At 47.5% G+C, this 23671-nt stretch overlaps 1 protein-coding gene and 1 long non-coding RNA gene across 9 annotated transcripts in view; one reads left to right on the top strand and one right to left on the bottom strand.

Annotated features, from left to right (window-relative positions):
* The window catches only part of LOC102163032 (uncharacterized), a 187436-nt gene extending 181142 nt beyond the window's left edge, over positions 1-6294 (top strand). The window contains exon 13 of the long non-coding RNA XR_014843345.1: positions 6213-6294. This is a non-coding gene — a long non-coding RNA (uncharacterized LOC102163032). The remainder of the gene's footprint in view (positions 1-6212) is intronic.
* ADCY8 (adenylate cyclase 8) overlaps positions 1-23671 on the bottom strand; it is a 222504-nt gene that overhangs the window by 12196 nt on the left and 186637 nt on the right. For all 8 annotated transcript variants that reach the window (XM_021088903.2, XM_021088904.2, XM_021088905.2 and 5 more), the window contains 2 exons: positions 18208-18286; positions 8469-8627 (listed from right to left, as the gene is read on the bottom strand). In XM_021088903.2, the coding sequence (XP_020944562.1) occupies positions 8469-8627; positions 18208-18286 (238 nt within the window). The remainder of the gene's footprint in view (positions 1-8468; positions 8628-18207; positions 18287-23671) is intronic.

Here is a 23671-nt window from a genome sequence, read left to right as displayed (position 1 = left end):
GAATCATCCTTGACTCTTTCTTCCCCATCATATCCAGATTGAGTACATTGCCAGGATTTTTTTGTCTCCTAGATTTTCTCCCTAACCCTCCTACCACTACTTTTTATCAGGCCCTTCCTGTGTTCCTCCTTGAGCACTAATATGAAGGCATCCTCCTGGGTTTCCTGACTCCAGTCTTGTCCCACCCAAAGCCATGCTCCATATGGCAGCCAGAGTGATATTTCAAGATACAATATTGGCCATGCATCTCCCATGTTCAAAGCCCTCCCGCTCCCCCAGGACAAAGCTGAAACGTGAGCACAACACACATTCACATATTCCTGCCCTCGCCTCCGCCTATCTCTTTGGCTTCATTACTCGCAATTCCCCGTGTTGGATCTTGTGTCCTAGAAACACCAGCACCTTTGTGCTTCTGTTACCAACTGGAGCAGACGCTGTGGGTGCCCAGCCTGCATGCTCTCTGCCAAGCCTCAGCCACCAGCCAGCCCTCGGGATTCTTGGCATGGAGTTTTTCTCTGGCCACTAGAGGGCACTCTGCCCAAGTGATCTGTGGGCTGAAATCGCCAGGAGATTAATGGGCCCTCTGGAGCTGCCCTCAACCTGGGACTGAGGGGAGTGGGCGCAGAGACCTGGGAACGTCACCTCTTGGGCCAGATGACTTTGAGGTATGCTTCCTATACCATTTCCCTGAATTCCCCGGTGCGATTCGGCGCCAGTGGCCCCCAGAGGTGACTAGTCTGATGATGCCTTGGGAATGAGTTACCTTCCTCCTCATCCTCCTGGGGGGCGGCCGGGGGGGGGGGTTCCCTGGGACCATCTCCAGGCAGATTACTTGCACTTGAATCCTTGTCTCAAGGGATGCTTCTGGAAGAAGCTAAACGAAGAGACACACGCTCTCCTGTTTCCCACTTCAATGCTTTCATTTCTACTGTCTCTCGGGACATGTCCTTTTCCCCTGCCGTCAGCCTCCCTGACCAGGCTAACTCTTGTTTTCCGCCTTCACTATCCACCTAGGGACCAGGTCATCCACAGACCTTCCCGGACTTGATGATGGGGCAGGGGGCTGATTCGGGCTGGGGCGGCATCTGGGTAACTCCATGCCAGAGCCCTTGCTGCTGGCACTACTGCCTTAATAACCATCTCTTCCTTTACCCGAGACGCCACGCCACTTATCTCTGTGCATTCAAACCCTCCAATTTGTAGATTTGGGATGCCTGCAATAATAGGGTCTGGTGCGAGGTACTCAAAAATGTTGAGTTAATGACTCCCTCGCTTGTGTAGGAAACATTAAAGCTTAGAGAGTGTTTTCATACGCAATCAGTGATTTAATCCTTGCAATAATCCTGTGATGTGGGCGTGAGCACTTCAGCCACTTTACAGAGAAGGAAAATGAGACCGAGGGAGTGAAGGTGCTGGGATCAAGCAGCTGGTAGCAGAAGAGCCAGAGTTAAAGACGCTCAGGGGCGTCCCCCTCAGCACGCTTGGCTCGCTTTCTCTGCCTCTCCTGCCCTTGGTCTGAGAAAGATGGTGTCCCGATTCAGATTCATGGTCAGTCAACTTGAGCTTTAAGTGTGGATGAATCTGAAAAGATGCTTTCTCTGGTCCTTGTTCAAAAGAGATGCCTGGTGACTAGCTGGATTGGGCTGGGTTGGGAGGGGGCACGGATTGCAGCCAAGGAGCAGAGCAGTGGTCCCTGGCTTTCTAAGGCTGGGCCGTTCACCTTGGCCTTGAATCACAGGAGGAGCCTGACTCTCGGCTTTATGGGTCAGAGAACCTGCATCAGCCAACCTGTAGAACCGCATCCTCCAATGGCTGTGATTTGAAAGAAAAAAATCTGTTGACTCAATTACCTATTATATCAGGGACCCAGCAGAAAAGAGGGAGACATATTCAAATTAAGATAATTCAAGGGCTGTCATTTACAAAGGGCTTAATTAGACGAGGAGCGCAGAGTGTAGATGACCCCTAAGAAATCCTTCAGGAACACGGGGCTAGTGGTGGTCTGGCTGTCAGTTTCTGCGCAGAGACGTGGTAGCCAGCCTCAGGTGATCCCGGGACAGAACCAAAGGAATAAATACCCTGACCTCATCCTCCATCGCCCCCCCACCCCCGGCTCCTATCTGGCGTCCCCCTCATTGGTGGCCCCCAGCCGGGTGTCAGAGGGCTTGTGAGGTCAAGGGACCTGGCCCGTATGGGTCAGACCTCCCACCTCCAGCTGAGCCTGGGGAAGAGGGAGGGGGAGTTGGAGGAGCGCAGAGAAGAGCTCCAGCCACCTGCCCACCTTTAGAGACGTCCCCGTGACTCGACTCCCTCCCATCAGCCGCTCTGCGTGTGCCATCTGTTTCTTTCTATTTTGGGTTCAAAGAAGACAAAAACACATCAACCGCGGAGGGACTAATGAGAATAGAAAGCCTGTTGTTGGCTTATTGTCATCCTCCTCTGGCCGCATGTACAGACCTGGGTTTTGCAGATGACTCTGCGTTGAGGCACAGGCTACCCTCCGCTCCTGACTGGAAGCCAGGAGGGAGACTTTGGTCTCCCCTCTGCCCAGGGAACCAGCGTTCAGGCCTTCTCCGGCCCGGGCCCGTCTGATTCCAAGTCCTGTGTTTCTTTTACTAAGTCCAGCCACCTCTCCACCCGGGAGGAACACTGTCTGGACCTGTTGGCCTTATTAGTATCCTCGGGTCTCTGCTCAAAGTCAAGTCCTTGGAGGCCTTCCAGGACCCTCCAGTGTCCATGGTCCCCTTTCATGCCTGCTAGCCCCTCATTCAGCTTCTTCTCCCCTCATGGAACTTATCACTCCCAGGCTCTATGTTATATATTTCTTTGTTTTGATGGCTGTGTTCCCAGGAAAACGTGGTCCGCATATCCAAAAGGACGCTGTCTTCTTTGTTTGCTGTTTGAACCCCAGGATTTAGAATAACACGGGGTACATGGGAGGTTGTCGAGAAATCCTTGCTGGAGGCATGACTGAATGAATGGGCAGGAGGTGAGGCTGTGAGTGGGGAGGAGGAGAAAGAGCCATGATGGCTCATATTTGTCAGAAATAGTAGCAGCAACAAAGGCGTGCTCACAGAGTGTCCAGAACAGCACTTAAGCCCGTTATACATCACGCCGCATGCAAATGTTGTAACACAGAGTTGGGAAGTACTGTTTAGAGATGAGGCCCAGAGAGGTTCATTACTTTTCCATGGTCACAGAGCAATGAGAGGCAGAGCCAGGGCTGAATCCAGGCATCAGAGTTTCAAGAGCAGCATATGACTTGTCTATGCTGAGCCCGCCTGATAGCAGGCTGCCCTGGGCACTTCATGTGTTTCTTACCCAACTTAATTCTCACCTCAGCTCAGCCAGGGTGGTATTATTTCCTCATCAGCTGGACGAGCAAATGGACTCAGAGAGGTCGGGTAAGCTGCCCTAGGTCACACAGCTAGTTAGTGGCAGAGGTGGAATTTGTGCTGCGTGGACAGTTCAGCTCCTGAGACAGCTGCCCTTGTCTGCGTCCTTTCAGCGGGTCTAATAAAGCCAGGAGTGAGCGGGTTTCCTGGGATGACCCAGCCCAGCTGGGCTTATCAGCCAGAAAGTCCCTGCCCGGGGTGGTGGGGGGGGTGCTATTCTAAGTCAAACGTCCAGCGGAACAGCAGAAGCTGCCAGAAGCTCCGTGAGGGTGACACAGCCGGAACAGACTTGGACAGGATGTTCCAGAAGGCAAGGCTCTGTCCGCCACCCTGTGTTAGGATGGTCTGAGTCGTGCCTTGTCACTGCTCCTCCTTTACCCCCTCCCGCCCTAACAGCAAGGTGGAGGAGAAAGGACCCAGCATTTGGCTTTGAAGTTGCACAGACCTGGGCTTGAGTCCCAGCTCACCACGGACTAGCTTTCTGCCCTTGGGCAAGTTCCTTTATTTCTCTGAGCCTCAGGTGCTTCATCCATGAAATGGGGGAGAATCATCCTTGCCTCCCTGCTGCCTGCATCCTTGAGCCCTGCTATTGTCCCAGGAAAGCTACGTCCCAAATTCACAAGTGTCCCCCAGTCAGATATTCAGAGGTTTGTAGTGGCAGCAATTCAGATTTGCAGCAAGAGCAGAAGCTACGAATGCCTCTTATGGAAATAGAGCATGAAATTGTGAGTTCTTAAGGCCAGTGCGGTCCTGCTTCTGCCTGTCAGTTCTTCACATGTTCCCCTCCTCTGATTGTCTGTGTCTCCTACACACACACACGTAAATGCAGACACACACAAACACCACATTCTTCCACACATCCATTCATATTTACACACACACACACACACACACACACACACACACACCCCAACCCTTCCAAACACCTACACAGTAGAAGCCTTCCCATACAGACTCCTCCCATCACCACCACACACACACACACACACACGCACGCACTCCGTCTTGACAAACTCCCAGGGGCAGCACAGGAAGCTGCCCGGTAGTGGGGAACACGGTATAGACGGAAGGAATCGGAGGGACTGGATTTGAGTCGTAGCTTTGCTTAGAGGCATGTCGGGACCCTCTGAGTGCCATTTTCTCAGGCTCTAGCGTGGGGGTGACTGAACGCCCCTCGTAAGGTGGTGACTAGAATGAAAGGTCACTTTCATCAACTGCCTGTCTCAGTCCCCCGCACACAGTAGGTGTTCAGTAAACGGTATTGCATCAGAGATCCTACTGTGGCTCAGTGGGTTAAGAATCTGACTAATATCCATGAGGATGTGGGTTTGATCCCTAGCCTTGCTTAGTTAAGGAGTTAAGGATCCGGCATTGCTGTGGCTGTGGTGTCGGCCGGCAGCTGCAGCTCCGATTCGACCCCTAGTCTGGGAACTTCCATATGCTGCAGGTGTGGCCTGAAAACAAACAAACAAACAAAAAATGGTGCTGCATCGTACTTTTAAAATTCTTCGGGCAATGTGAAGACGTCCTTTGTTGAAGCCTAGCCGTGTGTGAATTATTTACCTATTTATAAAATCTCAGATACGCGTGACAAGACCTTCTGCTGAGAATGTGTCATTCCCGTGATTCAGGCTGAACCTTAGTTTGCTAAGTGGGGGTTTGGCCTGAATAGCAGATGCATCTCTGCTTGGTTTCCTTTCAGGATGAAGCCAGGACGTTCTTGCTCGTCCCATGGGCTCCAAGTGCCTCCTTGTTTTGGTGTCTTGATTGAAGAGCAGCTTTCCTTTCACTGCCTTCTGGCTCTCCCCTCGCAGGGCTCCCGAGTTTCCTCCGCTCCTTCTGGTGGTCGTGGCTGATGCGTAGCAACATTCTCTCTGATTTCCTGGCTTTGTCAAGAAGCCCTTGCAGCAAAGCCCCTGACCTCGGGGAGCCTTAAGGAAACAGGCCTGAACCCAGGCCCGGCGAACTCCATCTGCTGAGGGTGTTTGGCGTCTTGATCTGCATCCAGGAGACTCTCAAGGGCCTGAGTTCATCAAGAGCTGATTATTCAGGCAGCGGATAACTCGCCTCCGTTGGCTTCCCTCCCACTGGTCTTTCTGCAGAGGCTCAGATGGAAAATGGGCCCTGTGGGTCTCCCCAGTTCTACCCTAAGGCAAGGGTCGCACCCCAAATGTCTTTAGGGGACCAGAAGGTAACATAAGTGTCAGGCTATGGATAGATAAATTGGAGAGCCCATTCCAGCCTAAAGGCATCAGATCCACACCTTAAAACCAATAAGCAAACCAACCGACCAAACACTGTCTCAGCCCCCAGCTCACTGGCCAGTGTCTCAGAGTCGGTCAGTTTGTGACCTTTGTTCTCTGGGTTTTTCACCTTGGGAGGCTTGTTCTGGCGCCTTTGCAGCACCCTAAGCAGGGCCTCCTCTCCCCACCCAGATGCTTCAGCAAAGGAACTCACCACTCCAGCTCCTCCACAAACCTCTAATGAGCAGGACCGCAGAGTGGGGACACTGGGCCCCTGATGAGTGGTGATCGAGGCTTATGTGGTCCCTGCCCTTGTGGGTCTCACAGTCGTGCGGGTTCAAGGCAGCCTGATGGCCCCACCCTCATAAGGTTCCTCGTAACGCAGAGCACAGAGATATGGCCCCTGACTGTCCAGGGCCCTCCCTCCGCCCTCTGGCATCTCATTGAGTAAAGCCAGTCCCTCTCATGGGAAGACCCTTTGGGCATTTAAAGGCGTCTTTCACTTCTCCCTTGAGTTACCGTTTCCTAGGTGAGCTAAATGGCTTTTTTTCTTCTTCTTTTTTTTTTTTTTTAGGGCCTTGTGCAAGGCATATGAAGTTCCCAGACTAGGGGTTGCATTGGAGCTACAGCTGCTGGCCTACACCACAGCTCAGGATGTAAGCTGAGTCTGCAGCCTACACCACAGCTCACGGCAATGCTGGGTCCTTAACCCACTGAGCAAGGCCAAAACCCGTGTCTTCATGGATACTAGTTAGGTTCATTTCTGCTGCAACACAACCACGGGAACACCCTGTTTTTTTTTTTTGTCTTTTTTTTTTTGCTATTTCTTGGGCCGCTCCCGAGGCATATGGAGGTTCCCAGGCTAGGGGTCTAATCGGAGCTGTAGCCACCAGCCTACGCCAGAGCCACAGCAACGCAGGATCTGAGCTGCGTCTGCAACCTACACCACAGCTCATGGCAACACCGGATCGTTAACCCACTGAGCAAGGGCAGGGACCGAACCCGCAACCTCATGGTTCCTAGTGGGATTCGTTAACCACTGCGCCATGACGGGAACTCCCCTGTTTGTTTGTTTTTTTTTAATTTTTATTTCCCACCTCCCACCTGCTCTCTAGTATTGAGTCCTGTGGATTGCAGCTGGTAAAGGTACCTGGAGTTTACCCCCTTCTCTCTCTCTCCATCTCGCTGCCCCATCTGGGGCTTCCTCACCAGGCCCTTTCCTGGGCTACTTTGGGGTCTCCCAACTGGCTTCCAGTCCAGCGACCCTCCTGCCTACCCTCTACCAGCAGCCGATCAGATTGGGGAACACAGGCCTCCCCAAGGCTCCCACCGCACTTAAGAGGGTGCCCCAAACCCTACCATAGTCCTGAAGACCCGACTGCCAGGCCCTGGCCTGAGCTTTCCTCACATCATTCACCCCCTTCATCCTTGGAATGGACTGAACACTGTCCCCCACAAAGTCACGTCCACCGGGAACCTCAGAACGTCCGCTTGTTTGGAAACAGGTCTTTGCAAATGTAATTAAGGTGAGGTCACGCTGGATAGAGAGGATAGAGAGAGGCCACGAGGGAGAGAGCCCCCAATCCAACGACTGGGGTCCTTATAAGACAGGAGGACACAGGTCCTTATAAGGAGGGAGAAAGCCCTGTGGTCAAGGCAGAGATCAGAGTGATGTGGCCACAAGCCCAGGAGCACGTGGGGCCGCCAGGGGCTGGAAGAGGAGGAGGGTTCTTCCCTGGAAGCGTTGGAGGAGCACGGTCTTGTTAGCACTTTCATTCAGACTCCTGGCCCCCAGAACCGTGGGAATAAATGTTGCTTCAAGCCACGGAGTTTGTGGCCTTTGTTATGACGGCCTTGGGGGACCCATGCAGTTCCTGGTCCTGCTCTGTGGGCACCCCAGGCTCAGCCTGGCCCAGTGTCTCTGCGCTGCGGGTTCCCTCCGACCTGAGGGGTCCTGCCGCTTCCCCACCCCCTTGCTGTGCCTGTGACCTTCCTGTCTTTCAGTCACAGATCAGAAGTGGGCATCGCTGGGTGTTCCCCTGACCACACCTGCCCCTGCCTGTCGCTCCTGGCAGGGGACCTGTGTGTGTTTGCCTTTTCATGTTTTAAAAGTTCTGTTGGAGAATAGTTGATTCACAATGTTGTGATACTTTCTGCTGTACAACAAAGTGATTCAGTTGTATGTGGACACACAGCCATGCTCTTTCTGATTCTTTTTTTTTTTTTTTTCTTTTTAGGGCCATACCTTCGGAGCCACGATGGGAACTCCTTTATTTATTTTTTTGATTAAATTTAAATAATTTTTAAAAATGATAGTTGATTTATAATGTGCCAATTTCTGCTGTATAGCATCGTGACCTAGTTATAAATATATATATGTACATACATATACATACACATTCATTTTATTATATTATCTTCTGTCAGGGTCTAGCGCAAGAGACTGGATATAGCTCCCTGTGCCGTATTGCTTATCAATTATAAATGTCATAGTTTGCGTCTCCTAACCCCAAAGCCCCAGTTCCTCCCACTCCCTCTCCTGCTGATATAAAACTTTAAAATTCCAATTCAGTGCTGCACTAGAGATCTCATTACACTCATCTTACAGACGGGGTCCCAGAGGCCGGGGAGGCCATCTGTGCCTCTCACAGCGCTGGGCAGTTTGCGCAGCCCAGAACCACGTGATGGGCCTGGTCTCCACGCTCACATGCTCACGAGAGGCCGGTGGGATTCTCCCAGAGCCGGGGGGGCGGGGGGAATCCTTGCGTGCCACGGCCCCCCTCCCGCGGCCGGCCCCCCTGCCTCGGGGGCCACACGGGCCTGGGCTCACCTCGTTGTCCCGGTCCTTCTCCAGGAAGTGGCGGGCCACGTGGCTGGGGAGGATGTTTCGGAGCATGTTCTCGTTGTGCTCCCTCAGCTCCTGCATCTCGTTGATCTCCTCCTTGGCCTGCACCCTCCACAGGAAGTCCAGGCGGGCCGTGTACTCCAGCTGCAGTTCCCGCGAGAGAAAGACAAGGAGAGGGTCAGGTGCACACCCGCGGGAGGTGGCGAGGGCTTCTCCGGAAACTTCACAACTGAGACAGACGTAGAGCCTGAGCTGGACATGCGGGAGGCTTTTTGTCGGACACCAAGAGACCAGAAGGTGATTAGATTTCATGGGGCTGTGTCCCTCCCCTTCCTAGCTCTATGGCACCTTCGATTTTGTAATTGTCTGTGTGATTATCTGATAATGCCTGGGTTTTCCACTGTTTTGTAGGCACTATGAGGTCAGGGGGTGGTCGGGGGCCTTTCATCCGCTCAACATCACACCCCCTACCATGTAGCAAGGAGCCTGGCACAGGGCAGGTGTTCAGTCACCATCTGTCCACTCAGCAAACACGTTCTGATGATAAAGCCAGCTAACCCTGAGAGGGGGCTCGTTAGATGGTGCCGGGCACTGGTCTAAGGAATCCACATTCATACGACAACCCTCACAGGAAGGCAGCATTATCTCTCCTTGTTTTCCAGGCAAGGAAACGGGAAGAAAACATGCTTCAGTAACTTGATCAAAGTCACAGGCTTGTTAGCGGGGAAGCCAGGATTTGAGTGTAACTTCATAGTCCAGTTCCAGACCTGAGCTCCATCACTGGGCAGCAAGGAAGGAAGGAATGAGCTAATAACGGGAGGATTGTGGATTTAGTTGTGAGGCAAATATGGCTTAGAGTCCTGGTCCCACAGTCAAACATCATAGTCTGGACTCGTTACGTCATCTCAGTTTTCTCATCTCTAAAACTGGGAGGCGTACTCATGACCATGCGAGATTAGAATAGGAATTATTTAGGGAGCTACAGGGAGAGCATGTGGCTCATAAGAGGTCTCCAATGCCCATTAGTTTCCTCCAGTCTTAGCTTCCCTTTGCATGGGAAAGTGGACAGCGTCTAAAGAATCTCCTAAACCCTATTTCCCACAGCTTTGGGAAATGTCACTATTTCAAATGTCATTGAATTGTTGAACAATATGCTACACCATTAAACACATGGTCAGAGGCCCTGAATTCAAGGGCTTAAATAAAATCCAGCTAGTTCTTTTCTTTGTCTTATGTGCCAGCCTCAGTGGATGGCAAAAATAGGAAAAGACACAGGCACGAGGTTACTCATGCCACAGAATTTACAAGAGCAAAAGTTGGGCGCAATCCAAGTGTTCATTGTGTTGGTTGAATGAAATCATTATATGCAGCTACAAAAAGAAATGAAGACCATTTGTCCATATGTCCTCTGATGGGCTGGCCTCTGAGGTGGAGAAAGGCATGGACAGCGTGCCACCATTGATCTAAGGATAGGAGATAACTACACCTCTCTTTCCACTTGTATATATTTCTTAATTTATTTATTAAAAAGTCGAGTGCAGCGGAAGTGAAACTGACTAGGAACCATGAGGTTGCGGGTTCGAGGTCAGGAGGCCTCGCTCAGTGGGTTAGGGATCTGGCGTTGCCATGAGCTGTGGTGTAGGTTGCAGACATGGCTTGGATCTGGCGTTGCTCTGGCTGTAGCGTAGGCCAGCGGCTACAGCTCCGATTAGACCCCTAGCCTGGGAACCTCCATATGCTGCAGGTGTGGCCCTAAAAAGCAAAAAAAAAAAAAAAAAAGGAAAAAAAAAAAGTTGAGGTGTAAGAGTTCCTGTTGCAGCTCAGCAGGTTAAAAGCCTGACATAGAGTCTGTGAGGATGCGGGTTTGATCCCTGGCCTCACTCAGTGGGTTTAGGATCTGTATTGCTGTGGCTGTGCCTTAGGCTGCAGCTGCAACTCTGATTCAACCCCTAGCCTGGAACTTCCATGCTTCAGGTGTGGACATAAAAAAAAAAATTGAGGTATAAAAAAATCCCCATAAAAAACCCATTACTGATGAGATGAGGAAGGGAGGGGTGGAGGAAAAGGGATGCATTTAAACTGTTAAAATAATACCTTGTTTTATAAACCTGACTTTTGAGTCATGGAAATATTTTACTTAATTATAAAATGAATGGATTTTTTAAAAGCTCTGTGAGGACAAACTGACAAATGAACCTACATGTACAATCTCAGAGAGAGGAACTATTCCAAACGCCCTTTAACGCAATAATTTGCTGGCACGTTCCTAGAGGGGAAAAGGCTGAGGATAAAAAGAGCTGAAAAAGAATCTTAAAACTGTTTACAACCATCACCTCATAGGTGGTAACGTTTGTAATATTATTGTTAGACTATTGTATTTGACTTGTAGGATAAAGCAAATGAGTAACTGTGTTGATGTCACTGAGAACCCAGATTTTCAGGAAGGGAAAAAGGAGATGCAGATGCCAGATATGAGATTGACAAGGTTAAGTCAAAAGCCCATATAGTCTTATGGAAATTGAAAAACATCACTATAGGGCACTTAGGATCGATACGTATGTACTTCCTGGCTTTGCCTGCTGAACTCAGGGCCTAGAAACAGTGAAAACCTAGTACCAGTGACCCCTCCCCGTGTCCAATTGTGGTTTTAAAATACCAATTCCTACAAAAGTGACCTTGCCTTCTTTGCAGAAAAGGGTGAAATTTAGGAAAGAAAATGTTCAAGCCGGAAACATCTTTTTACATCAGAAAGCAAGCAGACTACCAGAGACTGCTGGGGTTATGTGGAAAGGAATAGGCCTTCGCTTGTCAAAGATGTGACAAGTTGAACTTTAAGAAGAAGAAGAATTAAAATAGAGTGAAACACAGAAATATGTTAAAATGCCTAAGTTCATAATAATGCTTAAAAAACAAAGCCTCGTTGGTCACATCTGGATGATGCCCAGGAACTGACTTACTGGGAAACTTAGAGGAAACAAATTTCTAGGGAGAGCATTAAGCATTTATCCTGCCTTTGCTTTATGAGCTGTACTTGGAAGTAATAACTTGTTGGTGAGAAGTGTCTCTTTAAAAATGTATTCCAGCTAACAAATGAAAAGGATTGATAGAACTGGAATATCACACCTATAAAATAAATGAATGTAAGTTATTATCAATAGCTCCTAAATCACAAAATAGAGACAAGCAGACATTGCATGCCTCTTAATAGCAGTTCACAAAATCAGCCAGTTACATTTTTTTTTTAATGCAGAAAAAAGCTGAACTTAAATCTCACCAAGTTTCTAGACATAACTACCAATGTAGAAAAAAACCAAAGGACAGAGGAACATGTTCAAAATCCCTAGAGGATGCAATCAACAAACTTGAGCTTGAGAGACCTTCTAGAGGTTAGGGACTCCCACAAAACGTTTCAAGAAAGGAAGATGGAGACTAAGCCACACAGATGGCAATATATAGGCTTAAGTTACATCCCAGTGTAAACAAACCTAAAAAAATAAACTAATTAGGAAATTGAAACACTGCCTAAAAATTTGAAAATGTTAAAGAATTACTGTTTTATTTATTTATTTATTTGCCTTTTCTTTGTCTTTTTAGGGCCGAACCTGTGGCATATGGAGGTTCCCAGGCTAGGGGTCCAATCGGAGCTGTAGCTGCCGGCCTACACCACAGCCACAGCAACGCCAGATCCGCATCTGCAACCTACACCACAGCTCATGGCAACGCCGGATCCTTAACCCACTGAGCAAGGTCAGGGATGGAACCTGCAACCTCATGGTTCCCAGTCAGATTCGTTTCTCCTGTGCCACAATGGGAACTCCTCTACTGTTTTATTTTTTAAGCCTGTTCATAGTGTTGTGATTAGGCTAAAAATCTATCTTCTAGGTGCGTATTGAACTATTTATAGGCAAAATGATAGGACATTTGGAATTGGCTGCAGAAGAATTGGGAAGAAGCAGTGAGCAAGTAAATAGGGTGTAGATGAAACAAGATAAGGGAGGGGCTGATGATGGCTGAAGCTGTGCGTTCATTCTGCTATTTAATATACCTTTGCATATGTTCCAAATAGTGCAGAAGTCATTTTTTAAAAATATAAGTGGTGGCAGCAGGTTATACTCAGTAATACTATAGGAATGCTAGTCCTGACTGTTTTACCGAGTTGACCGTAGGAAGTTCACTTGACTTGTATTTTGGGTCCCCTTCTAAAAATAAGGACAATTGCCTTCATTTTGTCTAATTCAAGGGACATGGATTATCATACCATCCATTGTATGGACCCAAGGATATGATGCCTGCGAAAGAATTCGGAAATGTCTAAGATGTGGACTTATCAGGTATTTCTATAATTTAAAGCATCTGTGGATGAAATCAGATCAAAACTATGCTTTAGTTTGCTTCCCTCCAGACTCAAAAGCATCAAGTTTTGATTTGTCAAGCTGCAGGACAGGATTTTATCCACAACTTTTTCCAAAGGAAGGGTTTTGTTTCCCCCTTTAAAAATGCATGACTGGTTAAAGCAAGAGAAAAATGTATACCTCTTTTTTTTGAAATACTCTCATCGAAGTGAATTTTTTTATTTATTTAGTTAGTTATTTTAGGGCTGCACCTGTGGCATACGGAAGTTCCCGGGCTAGGGGTCGAATCAGAGTTGCAGCTGTTGGTCAACTCCACTGCCCTGGCAACTTGGGATCTGAGCCGCATCTGCAGCCCACGCGGCAGCTTGTGGCAATGCTGGATCCTTAACTCACTGAGCGAGGCCAGGGATGGAACCTGCATCCTTGTGGATACTAGCTGGGTTTGTAACTTGCTGAGCCACAAGGGGACCTCCCTCATCTACGTGAGTGTGAATTAGAAAATATGAGGAGGGGATTCTGGAGGTGACTTAAGCAAGAATTTTCCAAGTGCAAGGCAAGAACACACCATTTGGCCAGGTGACTGCAGATCGCCGCATCCAAGGCATGTTCCTTACTTCAACCACAGTTCTGTCTCTTGTCAAAGCAAGTCTCATGAAGGCAGGCATCACATATTCTTAGACCTCCTTGGAAGGAAAGTATTCCCCTCCCACTGATTAAAGATCCAAGGTACCTACTATGTGCTAGAGGCTGTGCATAGGGAGATAAGTGAGTACTCTGTCAGCTGCATGGTGCCAGGCGTGCACACAAAGGAAAGAGGTCATCTCAGCGCAGCGTGGTGAAAGCAGACGTGACAAGAAAAGCAGAATAAAACAAAGGCAAGGACGCCAAGTTTCTGAAAGTGAACGTGCTTCAGCATTTGCTCAAGAGCTCCTGTGGGAGTTGGAGTTGCCACTGTGGCTCAGCAACCTGACTGGTATCCATGAGAGCTCGGGTTCAATCCCTGGCCTCGCTCAGTGGGTTAAGGATCTGGCGTTGCCTGGAGTTGTGACGTAGCTTGCATATGCAGCTGAGATCTGGTGTTGCTGTGGCTGTGGCACAGAATTCGATCCCTGGCCTGGAAACTTCCATATGCCTTAGGTGCGGCCCTAAAAAAGAAAAGAAAAATAAAAGTGACTTGCTTTGTTAGTGCAGTCTCCTGGTTTTTCCCAAACCATCAAGGCACTGGCTATGTGAAAAGAGAACCAAGGGAACTAATATCCATTGTTCATATGTTTTGTGCCAGATTCTTGTGACAGAATGAAACTAACACTGGCTAAGTTCTTGCCTTGGACCAGGCACATCATATGTACAGAAGGTCCTTTAATCACACAATAGCTCAGCAAGGTAGTTACTGTATTCCGCCCATTTCACGGCCGAGGAAACGGAGGCACAGTAAGAAGAAGTCAGGTGCCCAAGGCTGCACAAATAGAGGCTGGGTTTTGAACTCAGGGCATTTTTGACTCCAAGCTGGGGCTCTTAACCTCTGGACTCTATGTCCGTGACCTTGTGCAGCTCTTCTCCAACTCTCGCTAGATCATTACACTTTACAAGTAAAGAAATGGCGGGTCTAGGAGGTTGAGTGTCTCAAGGTCACCCATTGTCCCTGGAGCATCGGTGGGATATAAACTTAAGAATTTGGTTCCTGAAGTTCCCGTCATGGCTCGGTGGTTAACAAACCGGACTAGTATCCATGAGGATGCAGGTTCGATCCCTGGCCTCACTCAGTGGGTTAAGGATCTGGTGTTGCCATGAGCTGTGGTGTAGGTCGCAGATGTGGCTCAGATCCTACGTTGCTGTGGTTGTGGTGTAGTCTGGCAGCTACAGTTCTGATTTGACCCCTAGCCTGGGAACCTCCATATGCTGCCATAATGTGGCCCTAATAAGACAATAACATAAAATAAAGAATTTGGTTCTAAGCCTTGGGTCTTTCGTTCTAAGCTGCACAATTCCAGTGCCTGTCTTGATCAGACCCGGAAGTAAGTGACTGGAGACCTGACCTCCTCATCTCTGCCTCACGCACACGTATTCTTCCCCTGCTCTAAATGGAGGTGCTGGGGTGGAGCCCAAACCTTAGGGCTGCAAGTGAATCAGGCCCGAGGTGGGAGGCACCCGGCTGTCTGCTCTCCTTGTCCAACATCCAGAATGTTCACCTGCCTCAGAGGAGGGGGCAGTGGTTGGCATATCGCTTCCACATATGCTCAAGATGAAATTTCCCAATCATTCAGTTACATAACCACCTCCGTCACTCTGGAGATGCAAAATTACACATGATCCCACCAGGATGCTGCCGTGGACCGGGCATCAATGGGGATTATTCAGCCTTTAATAAAAATAGAGGGCCTCTGAGTCACAAAGGGAAAATGTAGAAGTAGGTAGCAAACCCAGGAATGGACAGATTTGATCCAGATGAATAGGACTCTGACGGATGCTAGGACTGGGTGACCGCCAAGCATCCTCTGACAGGCAGCCGCAGATGGAGGACAGTGAATGGTCCTTGAAGTTTCAGTGCTTAGATGCCTGTTTCTGTCTGATTCTCCTTATTGGCTTTGTGACCTTAAATGACTATAGTCTCTGCTGCTGCCTGGGGACCAGATGGATAATAATACTTTCTCTGTTTATCTCAAATGCTTGCTTTCAAAGTAAAATATTAATAGCTCACAATTTTTGAGCAGCTTTTCTAGTGCAGACCACTGCGGGAAGTATATTATAACTCTATTCTCATATAATACTACAACAAACCTATAGAACCTCTCCCTATTATACCCATTTAACAGGTGAGAAAAGTGAGACTCAGAAAGTTAAGTAAATGACTGAAGGTCATCTGTCTATGGAGTGGCAGAGGTGGGGATGGAATAGTGTCTACCCGACTCCAAAGCTTATATCTGTAACTGCTACAGTTAAGGGATGTGGTTACATAATTTCCAAACCCTGTGAAAGGGAAAAAGAAAAAAGAAAAATATCAGATATCACTTAAGCACTCAGGCCCTCCCTATTTATTCACTTTCATCTTTCTACTTCATGCACATTCTTTGCGGGATTAGGTTACCTGCTTTCCCAGGACAAATGGAATAGAATAAATCGAATCAGAATGTTAGAAGGGTTTGGAGGAAGGAGGACCTGACGGGGCACAAAGCAATTCCTTAAAGTGACAGAGAGAGGACAGAAACATCCTTAATATGGAAGGAGGACCCCCCCACCCCCGGCCAACTCTGAACTTGGTCTTTCTTAGCTGTCTCTGAGAATTTCTCACTTGTCAGTTGAAAACCTCGGTGATGGAGTGCCCGTATGTCTTTCCACAGGATTGCCTTGTCTGATTCACTCTTCACAGCCCACAAATAGGTTGTCACTTGCACATCAGACTAAGGAGTTCTCGCCTGTAACTAGAAGCCATCCAGATGTGACGGACATAACCCCAGCTCTCACAAATAACCGAAAGCCCTAAATGTAGAAATTCTACACGTGGCCAGACGTGGACATCTGGTTGATTGTTTCACCATCTGGTTTATTGTCTCACCATGTGGCTACTATTGGAAAGCAAAGGTAAAGTCATCCTGCAGGACTGAATGCAGACAATTCTTTCTGTCTTTCCCCAATCCAGAAAGTGGGCTCGGGAGACAGATCTGGGTTTGAATTCTAGCTCTCTCACTCCCTGGCTGAGTAGCCTGACTTTTTTCATCTGCAAAACCGGACTGACAATGGCGACCTCAGGTTGTTGGGAGGATTAAATAAGAGAGGTGAAGTGTCAGCCACCCAACACAGGAGGAGCTTGATACCTATTCACTCCTGCCCCCTTTTCTGCAACCGACAGGTTTTGTTTACTCTTCTTTTCCCCTTGACTACATTTCACCATCCTGCTTTGCTACAAATAACTTTGTGTATGCACCTCTAGGTTCTTAGGGTGTTTGGCTGTTTCATCCCAGATTCCTCAGGGCTCGTTACCTCCCTGTTTCCATGGTGATTTCCCAGTGGTATGTTTCTATTTCTGCTCTGGCTGATCTTCTTCCTGTTTTGTTTTTCTCCTTTCCCGGTTACTTTTTTTTGAAATGCCCACAGACAGAAGAGGGATGGACTGGGATCCAGAGCATCAGGGAAGCAGACAGGGCCTGGCTCTACCTGAAAGTGAGCATCCTTCCCAGTGATGACTGTTGCTGCGATTATGGTCCCAGTCTGCACAGAGAAGTCCTACTGGTCTCGGAGAGCAGGCAACACCTCTTGGGTGAAGGCTGTTACCATGCTCCCATGCAGGATAATTTCCTGCTTCTCTGACTCTCAAGGTCCTTGGACAAATCTGGTCCATACATAGCACCCCACCCCATTGCATTATTTAGGGTCTGCTCTCCAGGAGACTGGAACCCTTGGGTCCAGGGATAGGGTTTTATATAGGCTGTTTACCATGCTTACCCCAGATCCTGGCAGATACGGACATGAAAAGGTAGGAAGATCCTGGCTCATGGGGAAGTGGCATCAATATGGTAGGTACTTTACTACTTAGGATACATCCGTTATGAAGCACGTCCCACATTTCTATAAGGCAGTGCACAAAAATCATCTCAAGTGATTCTTCAAAACAGCCCGAGTTAGGCGTGACTATCTTATTTTAGAGAGAAGAAAAACGGAGGCTCAGGGAGATAAGTAAGTTTGCCCAAGGCCACAAACTGCTCAGAGGCAGGATAGAATTAGAACCCTGGCTCGGGTGCTCCTCAAACCTGAATATTTGTCTTGTATGGCACACAACTTCTGTAGTCATCATTTTGTCTATAGGCAATGGAACTGGGAGGGATCCCAGGTGGCCTCAGGCAGAAGTTGAAAGCTCCCTTTCTTTTTTGGACAATAGTGTCATTGAAAGAGATACACCCAAAGGGAGTGAAAACCAGATTAGTCTCCACGTCCTCATCTTAATTTTATATTATTTATTTATTTACTTATCTTTTTACAGCTGCACCTGTGACATATAAAAGTTCTCAGGCTAGGAGTTGAATAGCAGCTGCAGCTGAGGGCTACACCACAGCCGTGGCAGCAATGGATCCAAGCCACATCTGTGACCTATGCCACGGCTTGTGGCAACTCAGGATCCTTAACCTGAGCAGGGCCAGGGATTGAGTCTGCATCCTCTCGGGACTACACTGGGTCCTTAACCTGTGGAACCACAATGGGAACGCCTCAGTTTTGTATTAAGTGGTCTATATTAGGAAATGATTGGTTAAGAATCACAACTTGCTATAAGCAACTAAAAGTCATTTGTTGTGGAAATGAATGGAGGTTTTTCCGGCCAGTTTCATGGCGGTAGGAAACGCCAGGTGCCCAGAGCCAGTTAGAGGCAAACGTCAGATTACCTGCTGTCCATGGTAGAACACAGCGAGCAGGAACATGGCCATCAGCAGCAGCGATGCCTCCTTGGTCCCCAGGAAATCTCTGTTGGAAGAAGAAACGCAAATGGCAGGATGGTTACTGACAAACATGGGGAGACCTCAGGAGACTTACTAGGAAACCGACGTTCAGACTGGAGTGGGAGACCACGAAAGAAGCCGTTGTTTTCTGGACTCCCTCTTATGTGATCAGAGCTGTGCTGAGGGTTTTCCCATAGGCTAATCCAGAAATCAATTGACTTGCAAGGGTATGAGATCAAATCAGTCATACCTGGTAGAAGATGCTAGAATGCAGCATCTAGATGATGCACTCACATTAATAACGATGCCTTCTATTTTCAGAACACATTTTTCTAGATAGCAAAGAGCTCTTCTACCTGTCACAAAAGTCCATGTGAATATGGACACACAGGGACTTCTATGGCATATGGAATGACTGGCCAACAGGGTCCTGCTGTACAGCACAGAGCACTCTGCCCACCCATCTGTGATAATCCATATGGGAAAATCATCTGAAAAAGGAGGGGTGTGGGTACATGTATAACAGAACCTCTTCGTTGTACAGCAGAAAAGACCACAACACTGTAAATCAACTATACCTCAATAAAAGTTTAAAAAATGAAAAAAAAAAAGTCCATGTGAAGACAAGCATCCCCTCTTTTTCTTTAGATGTGCATTTACAAATTGTTTAATTGGAATGAAGTTGACTTAACAAAGTTATGTTAATGTCAGGTGTGCAGCCAAGTAAACCAGCTGTACATATACATACATCTCTTCCTGTTTATTTATTTATTTATTTATTTATTTCTTGTCTTTTTGCCTTTTCTGGGGCCGCTTCCCACGACATATGGAGGTTCCCAGGCTGGGGGTCGAATCGGAGCTGTAGCCACCGGCCTACGCCAGAGCCACAGCAACACAGGATCTGAGCCGCGTCTGCAACCTACACCACGGCTCACAGCAACACCAGATCCTTAACCCACTGAGCAAGGGCAGGGATTGAACCCGCAACCTCAGGGCATGGTTCCTAGTCAGATTCGTTAACCACTGCGCCACGACGGGAACTCCTATTCCTTTTTAGATCCTTTTCCCATACAGGTCATTACACAGTATTGAGTAAATTTCCCTGTTACCCTTATTTCTAGTCTTGTATCTTTTAATAAAGGCTTCTTCACTAGTCATCTTCTCCTGGAGTGAATCGCCGACACTCCATTCACAATCCTGACTGACCTGTCCTGTCCTGGGCCTTCTAGAAGACCAGGCTGGAGGCAGCTGAAGCTGGTTGGCGGCAAGTGCAGTCACAGACATGCACTTCACCCGTCAAAGGGATTCAGAAGGCCAGGGACTCCCTTGCTTGATTCCCAAAATGCTTTCTCTTTCCTTTTAGCACAGGAAGTCTTTTTCAGGACAAGCTAGGCCAGGAGGCAAAGGGTCTGGAGAAACTAATGCTGGGCTTTGAACATGAACACAGGTGGCTCGTGGGAATAAACAGTCTCCTTGACAGGCTTCCATTGGCTGCAGAAGGAAACCCAGAGTCAAAATGCTCCAGACAACTCAACTCTATGGACGTCGTGACTTGCTTCCATTACCTCCTGTTCTGTTCCCCGGGTTTCTCTATCTCAGGCAACGCCCTCTCAGCCACTCACCCAGGTGCTTGAGCAAAAAACGAAAAAAAGGAGTTCCCGTCGTGGCGCAGTGGTTAACGAATCCGACTAGGAACCATGAGGTTGCGGGTTCGGTCCCTGCCCTTGCTCAGTGGGTTAACGATCCGGCGTTGCCGTGAGCTGTGGTGTAGGTTGCAGACGCGGCTCGGATCCCGCGTTGCTGTGGCTCTGGCATAGGCCAGTGGCTGCAGCTCCGATTCAACCCCTAGCCTGGGAACCTCCATATGCCGTGGGAGCGGCGCAAGAAATAGCAACAACAACAACAGACAAAAGACAAAAAGACAAAAAAAAAAAAAAAAAACAAAAAACAAAAACAACAACAACAAAAAAAAACGAAAAAAAAAAACTACGAGTCAGCCCTCACCATCCAATATCCAAATCCCATCCCCTCTTCCACCCAACTATATCCCCAGCCCACCCACTTCTCTCTGTGTTTACCTATACCTACCGCCCGAGCACAGCCCCATGGCTTCCGGTTACCTCCTGCTGTTAACCTCTATAATCTCTTTTATGCGTGGCTGCTAGGTTATTACATGGCATTGAGTACATTTTTTTTTTACTCCTACAACCAGGTCACATGACTCCACTGTTTTATAGCTTCCCAACCACAAGCATACGTATACTCAGAACTCACGCAGAAGTCACTCAACTTTGATGTGGCTTGATGGCACAGTGGGGCCATCACAGAGGAGGTGCAGTGCTCAGAGAGACTAGAATGGGCATTAATAGGGCTGCACCCAGGCAATCTCCAGCTCTCCACTTCTGGTCTCAGTGGGGACTAGCAGAAATAGCACAGGACTTAGGGTACCGGAGGCATGAACCCCGCTGTCGAGGCCAGCGTCTCACCTGACTGTACATGAGAAGACCCTCCCAGCTCACACAGGGCCAGGCCCAGCCAGCTCTCCAGGTAGAATGGGGACTTAGGTATGGAAATGTGCTTTCTCTTGGGGAGGTACTGTGCACACGGGGAGCCAGGGGACTGAGGAACCCTGCGGGCTGAAACGAGACTCAGATTTGTGAATTCCTAGTTCCACCTGCTTCTCCTTGGCGATAAGATGCTAATAATGGATGATACTCATTATTGTATTTCTTATTTCTCTAGCCCCAGCAAAGCACATAATTACTGAGCATCTACTGTGTGCCCGGCACAGGCTAAGATGCAGATCTGAAGAACCCCCATTGCTTTTGCCTTCAAAACAGTGAAAGAGGCAGATGATTTCATAACACAATACACTCCATAGGAAGGATGTATGCTCGTTGCCATGGGGATATCTGGGAAGAGAAAGTAACCCAGGCCGGATATTTAGGGAAAACTCAAGGGCTGAATATTAAAGGTTGATAAGACTTTGGGAGGAAAAGGTGGGATGGGTTCTACAGGTATGAGACATACATCTTGGTTAGCTAGCTGGTTTACAAGCCTCTAGAGTAGGGAGAATAAGAAAACATAATATGTCAAGTTCACGGCCATAGTCAGACTCAGCAGGGGAGAGTGCTCAGATCTAGTTGGGCTGTCCATCACCAGTGCTCAAGGGCAGAGGGTTTGACTGTGAGCTGTGTATTATTTCCCAGAATTTTAGGATGGATTTGATCATTCTTTCATTCATTCACTGTCACTATAGTGCTTATTTTGGGGACTAGGCACATTCCAGCACTTCCCTTTCCTTCTTGTCACTTAATTCTCTGGCCCCTGACGTTTGGGGACTCCGGACAAAATAAAGTCATGAGCTCTGTACCCACAGAGACCCAGGTTGCAATCTCAGCTCTGTTATCGACCAGTTGTTTGACCCTGGACATGCTCTTAACATCTCTGAGCCTTAGTTCATTGCTTTGGGAAAGACTCACAGTGTTTACCTCCCTAATTGTGAGACTGAATTGACCAAATCTTGGTAACGTGCCCATGGTGCCTGGCCCTGTCTCCCTCTCTTTACCCTGTAGAGCTCCCAGCAAATGCTCTTGCTCCTGGTGATGGCATTTTACGAAATCACTCCTTCACGTGGCTTTTACCCCTACAACCCATCATGTGACCTGGTTGTAGGGGAAAAAATATTCTAGCATCCATGCAGAAGAGAGATTGTAGAGGTTAGCAGTTTGAATGGGAGATGTCCTAAGTTTAGCTCCTTGTGAATACAGCCTGAACTCCTGCCCTGAATGGCACTTCTGATATCATTTTCTTTGTGACACAGAAGACTTTTTTAAGCACAGCAATTTGTTACTTAAAACACACTTTCAAGAGAAAACATAAATCCCTCTTGACTCATTTCAAAAGCAGTGGTTGACCAAAAATAGAGAGATGACTAGATCAAACTTGGAAGGAAAGTGAAGGAAAATTATGAATGGTCTTTGAGTCTTTAGGATGTATTTCAGATGGAAAAAATATGGGCTGAGTACAGACTACAGAATATGCACACTAAGTCAGCCAGGCCAAAGAACATTCAGAAAGAACTGTGATTTGAATTTAAAAGGGATTTTTTTGGGTAGCTTCTGTGACTATTTAAAGGACTTCCAAAGAGGGCCAAATGGCTGAAATATGTACAAAATTGTATTGCTATTGTAATATTAGATATTGGGTGGCAGAAACAAAAGCAAGGACATTTTGAATTAATTTATTTGTATTAATAATACTACCCTCTCCTTATGCTAATTGAAAAGGACATAATTAAGTGAAGACAGGAGTAGAAGAGTACGATTCTCAGGGTTACCACAATCTTTAGAGATCATCTCATCTGATGTCTCATAAAAATTAATATTTGAGTGTTAACCATCATAGAAGTATTCGTGCTAACTGTAGTGAATTTAGAAACTGATACAAATTCACAAATAAAAAAATAAAAATTGTCCTTAAGCCTGTCACCCAGAGAAGACAAGTTTTAATATTTGGAATCAACTCAATGCCATTTCCTCGTCCTTCATGCAAAAATATATCTGTGCTTACAAATTTAGGATTCTATGGTTCAGACTGTTTGGTAACCTACTTTTGCACTTAGTACGTGTTACGAAAATAATTCTATGTAATGAAGCACTTTGCAATGTGAGTTTAATGCATCCATCCTCATCTATATTCAGGGTACCGTACATGATGTAATAGTCCTTGCAAGCTTTTTATCTTACAGGTAGAAGATGGAGGCCCAAGGAGAAGAAGGCACTTTCTCAAGGTCACACAGTTGATTTGGGTCCCAGCCAGGACGAGAATTCACATTTCAGACACCAAGTTCAGAGCATTAGTCATTCCGTGTCTAATGCCAGATTTTAATGTAGCTATTAGTTCCCATTCCCCCCCTGCCCTGTGAAACCCAAAATAAACCAGCCAGTCTGAATTTATCTTTTGTTCCGTTGCAATCCTAATGGCTGCATTTGCTTAGAGCTGACTTTATGCCATACTTCTAATAACACTTTGCGTACACTGCCTGCTTTGTTATATCAACACTTAAAATCGTATATCCCTACTCTAGGAAAGAAGAGATTGAGACTCAGATGTTAAATGATACACTTCAACTCACAGGTCTAGTGAATGGTGAAGGCTGGCTATCCCTCCAGAGCTCAATGATGCTTTATTTCAGCAGCAACTGTGTCCTGCTACATGTACTTATTTGTAATTGCTTTGCCTCTAAGCTTTTTACGGTGTCTTATCCATCCACGATTCTGCAGGGCCTAACAATGCCCACAGCAAAGGTACGACACTTCAGTTCTGAAAGCAGCTCGTGCTTACAGGATGCGGACCACATGGTTTATGGGTAATGATGAGCCAAAATCATAAGGAAGTAGAGAGATGA

Source organism: Sus scrofa, chromosome 4 (genome assembly GCF_054392235.1).
Source record: "Sus scrofa isolate SSC_HxYL_T2T_F1_AM1 chromosome 4, Sscrofa_HxYL_maternal_Yorkshire_Landrace_v2.0, whole genome shotgun sequence".
In the NCBI taxonomy this organism is placed as follows: domain Eukaryota; kingdom Metazoa; phylum Chordata; class Mammalia; order Artiodactyla; family Suidae; genus Sus; species Sus scrofa.
This window is presented reverse-complemented; position numbering and strand designations above follow the sequence as displayed.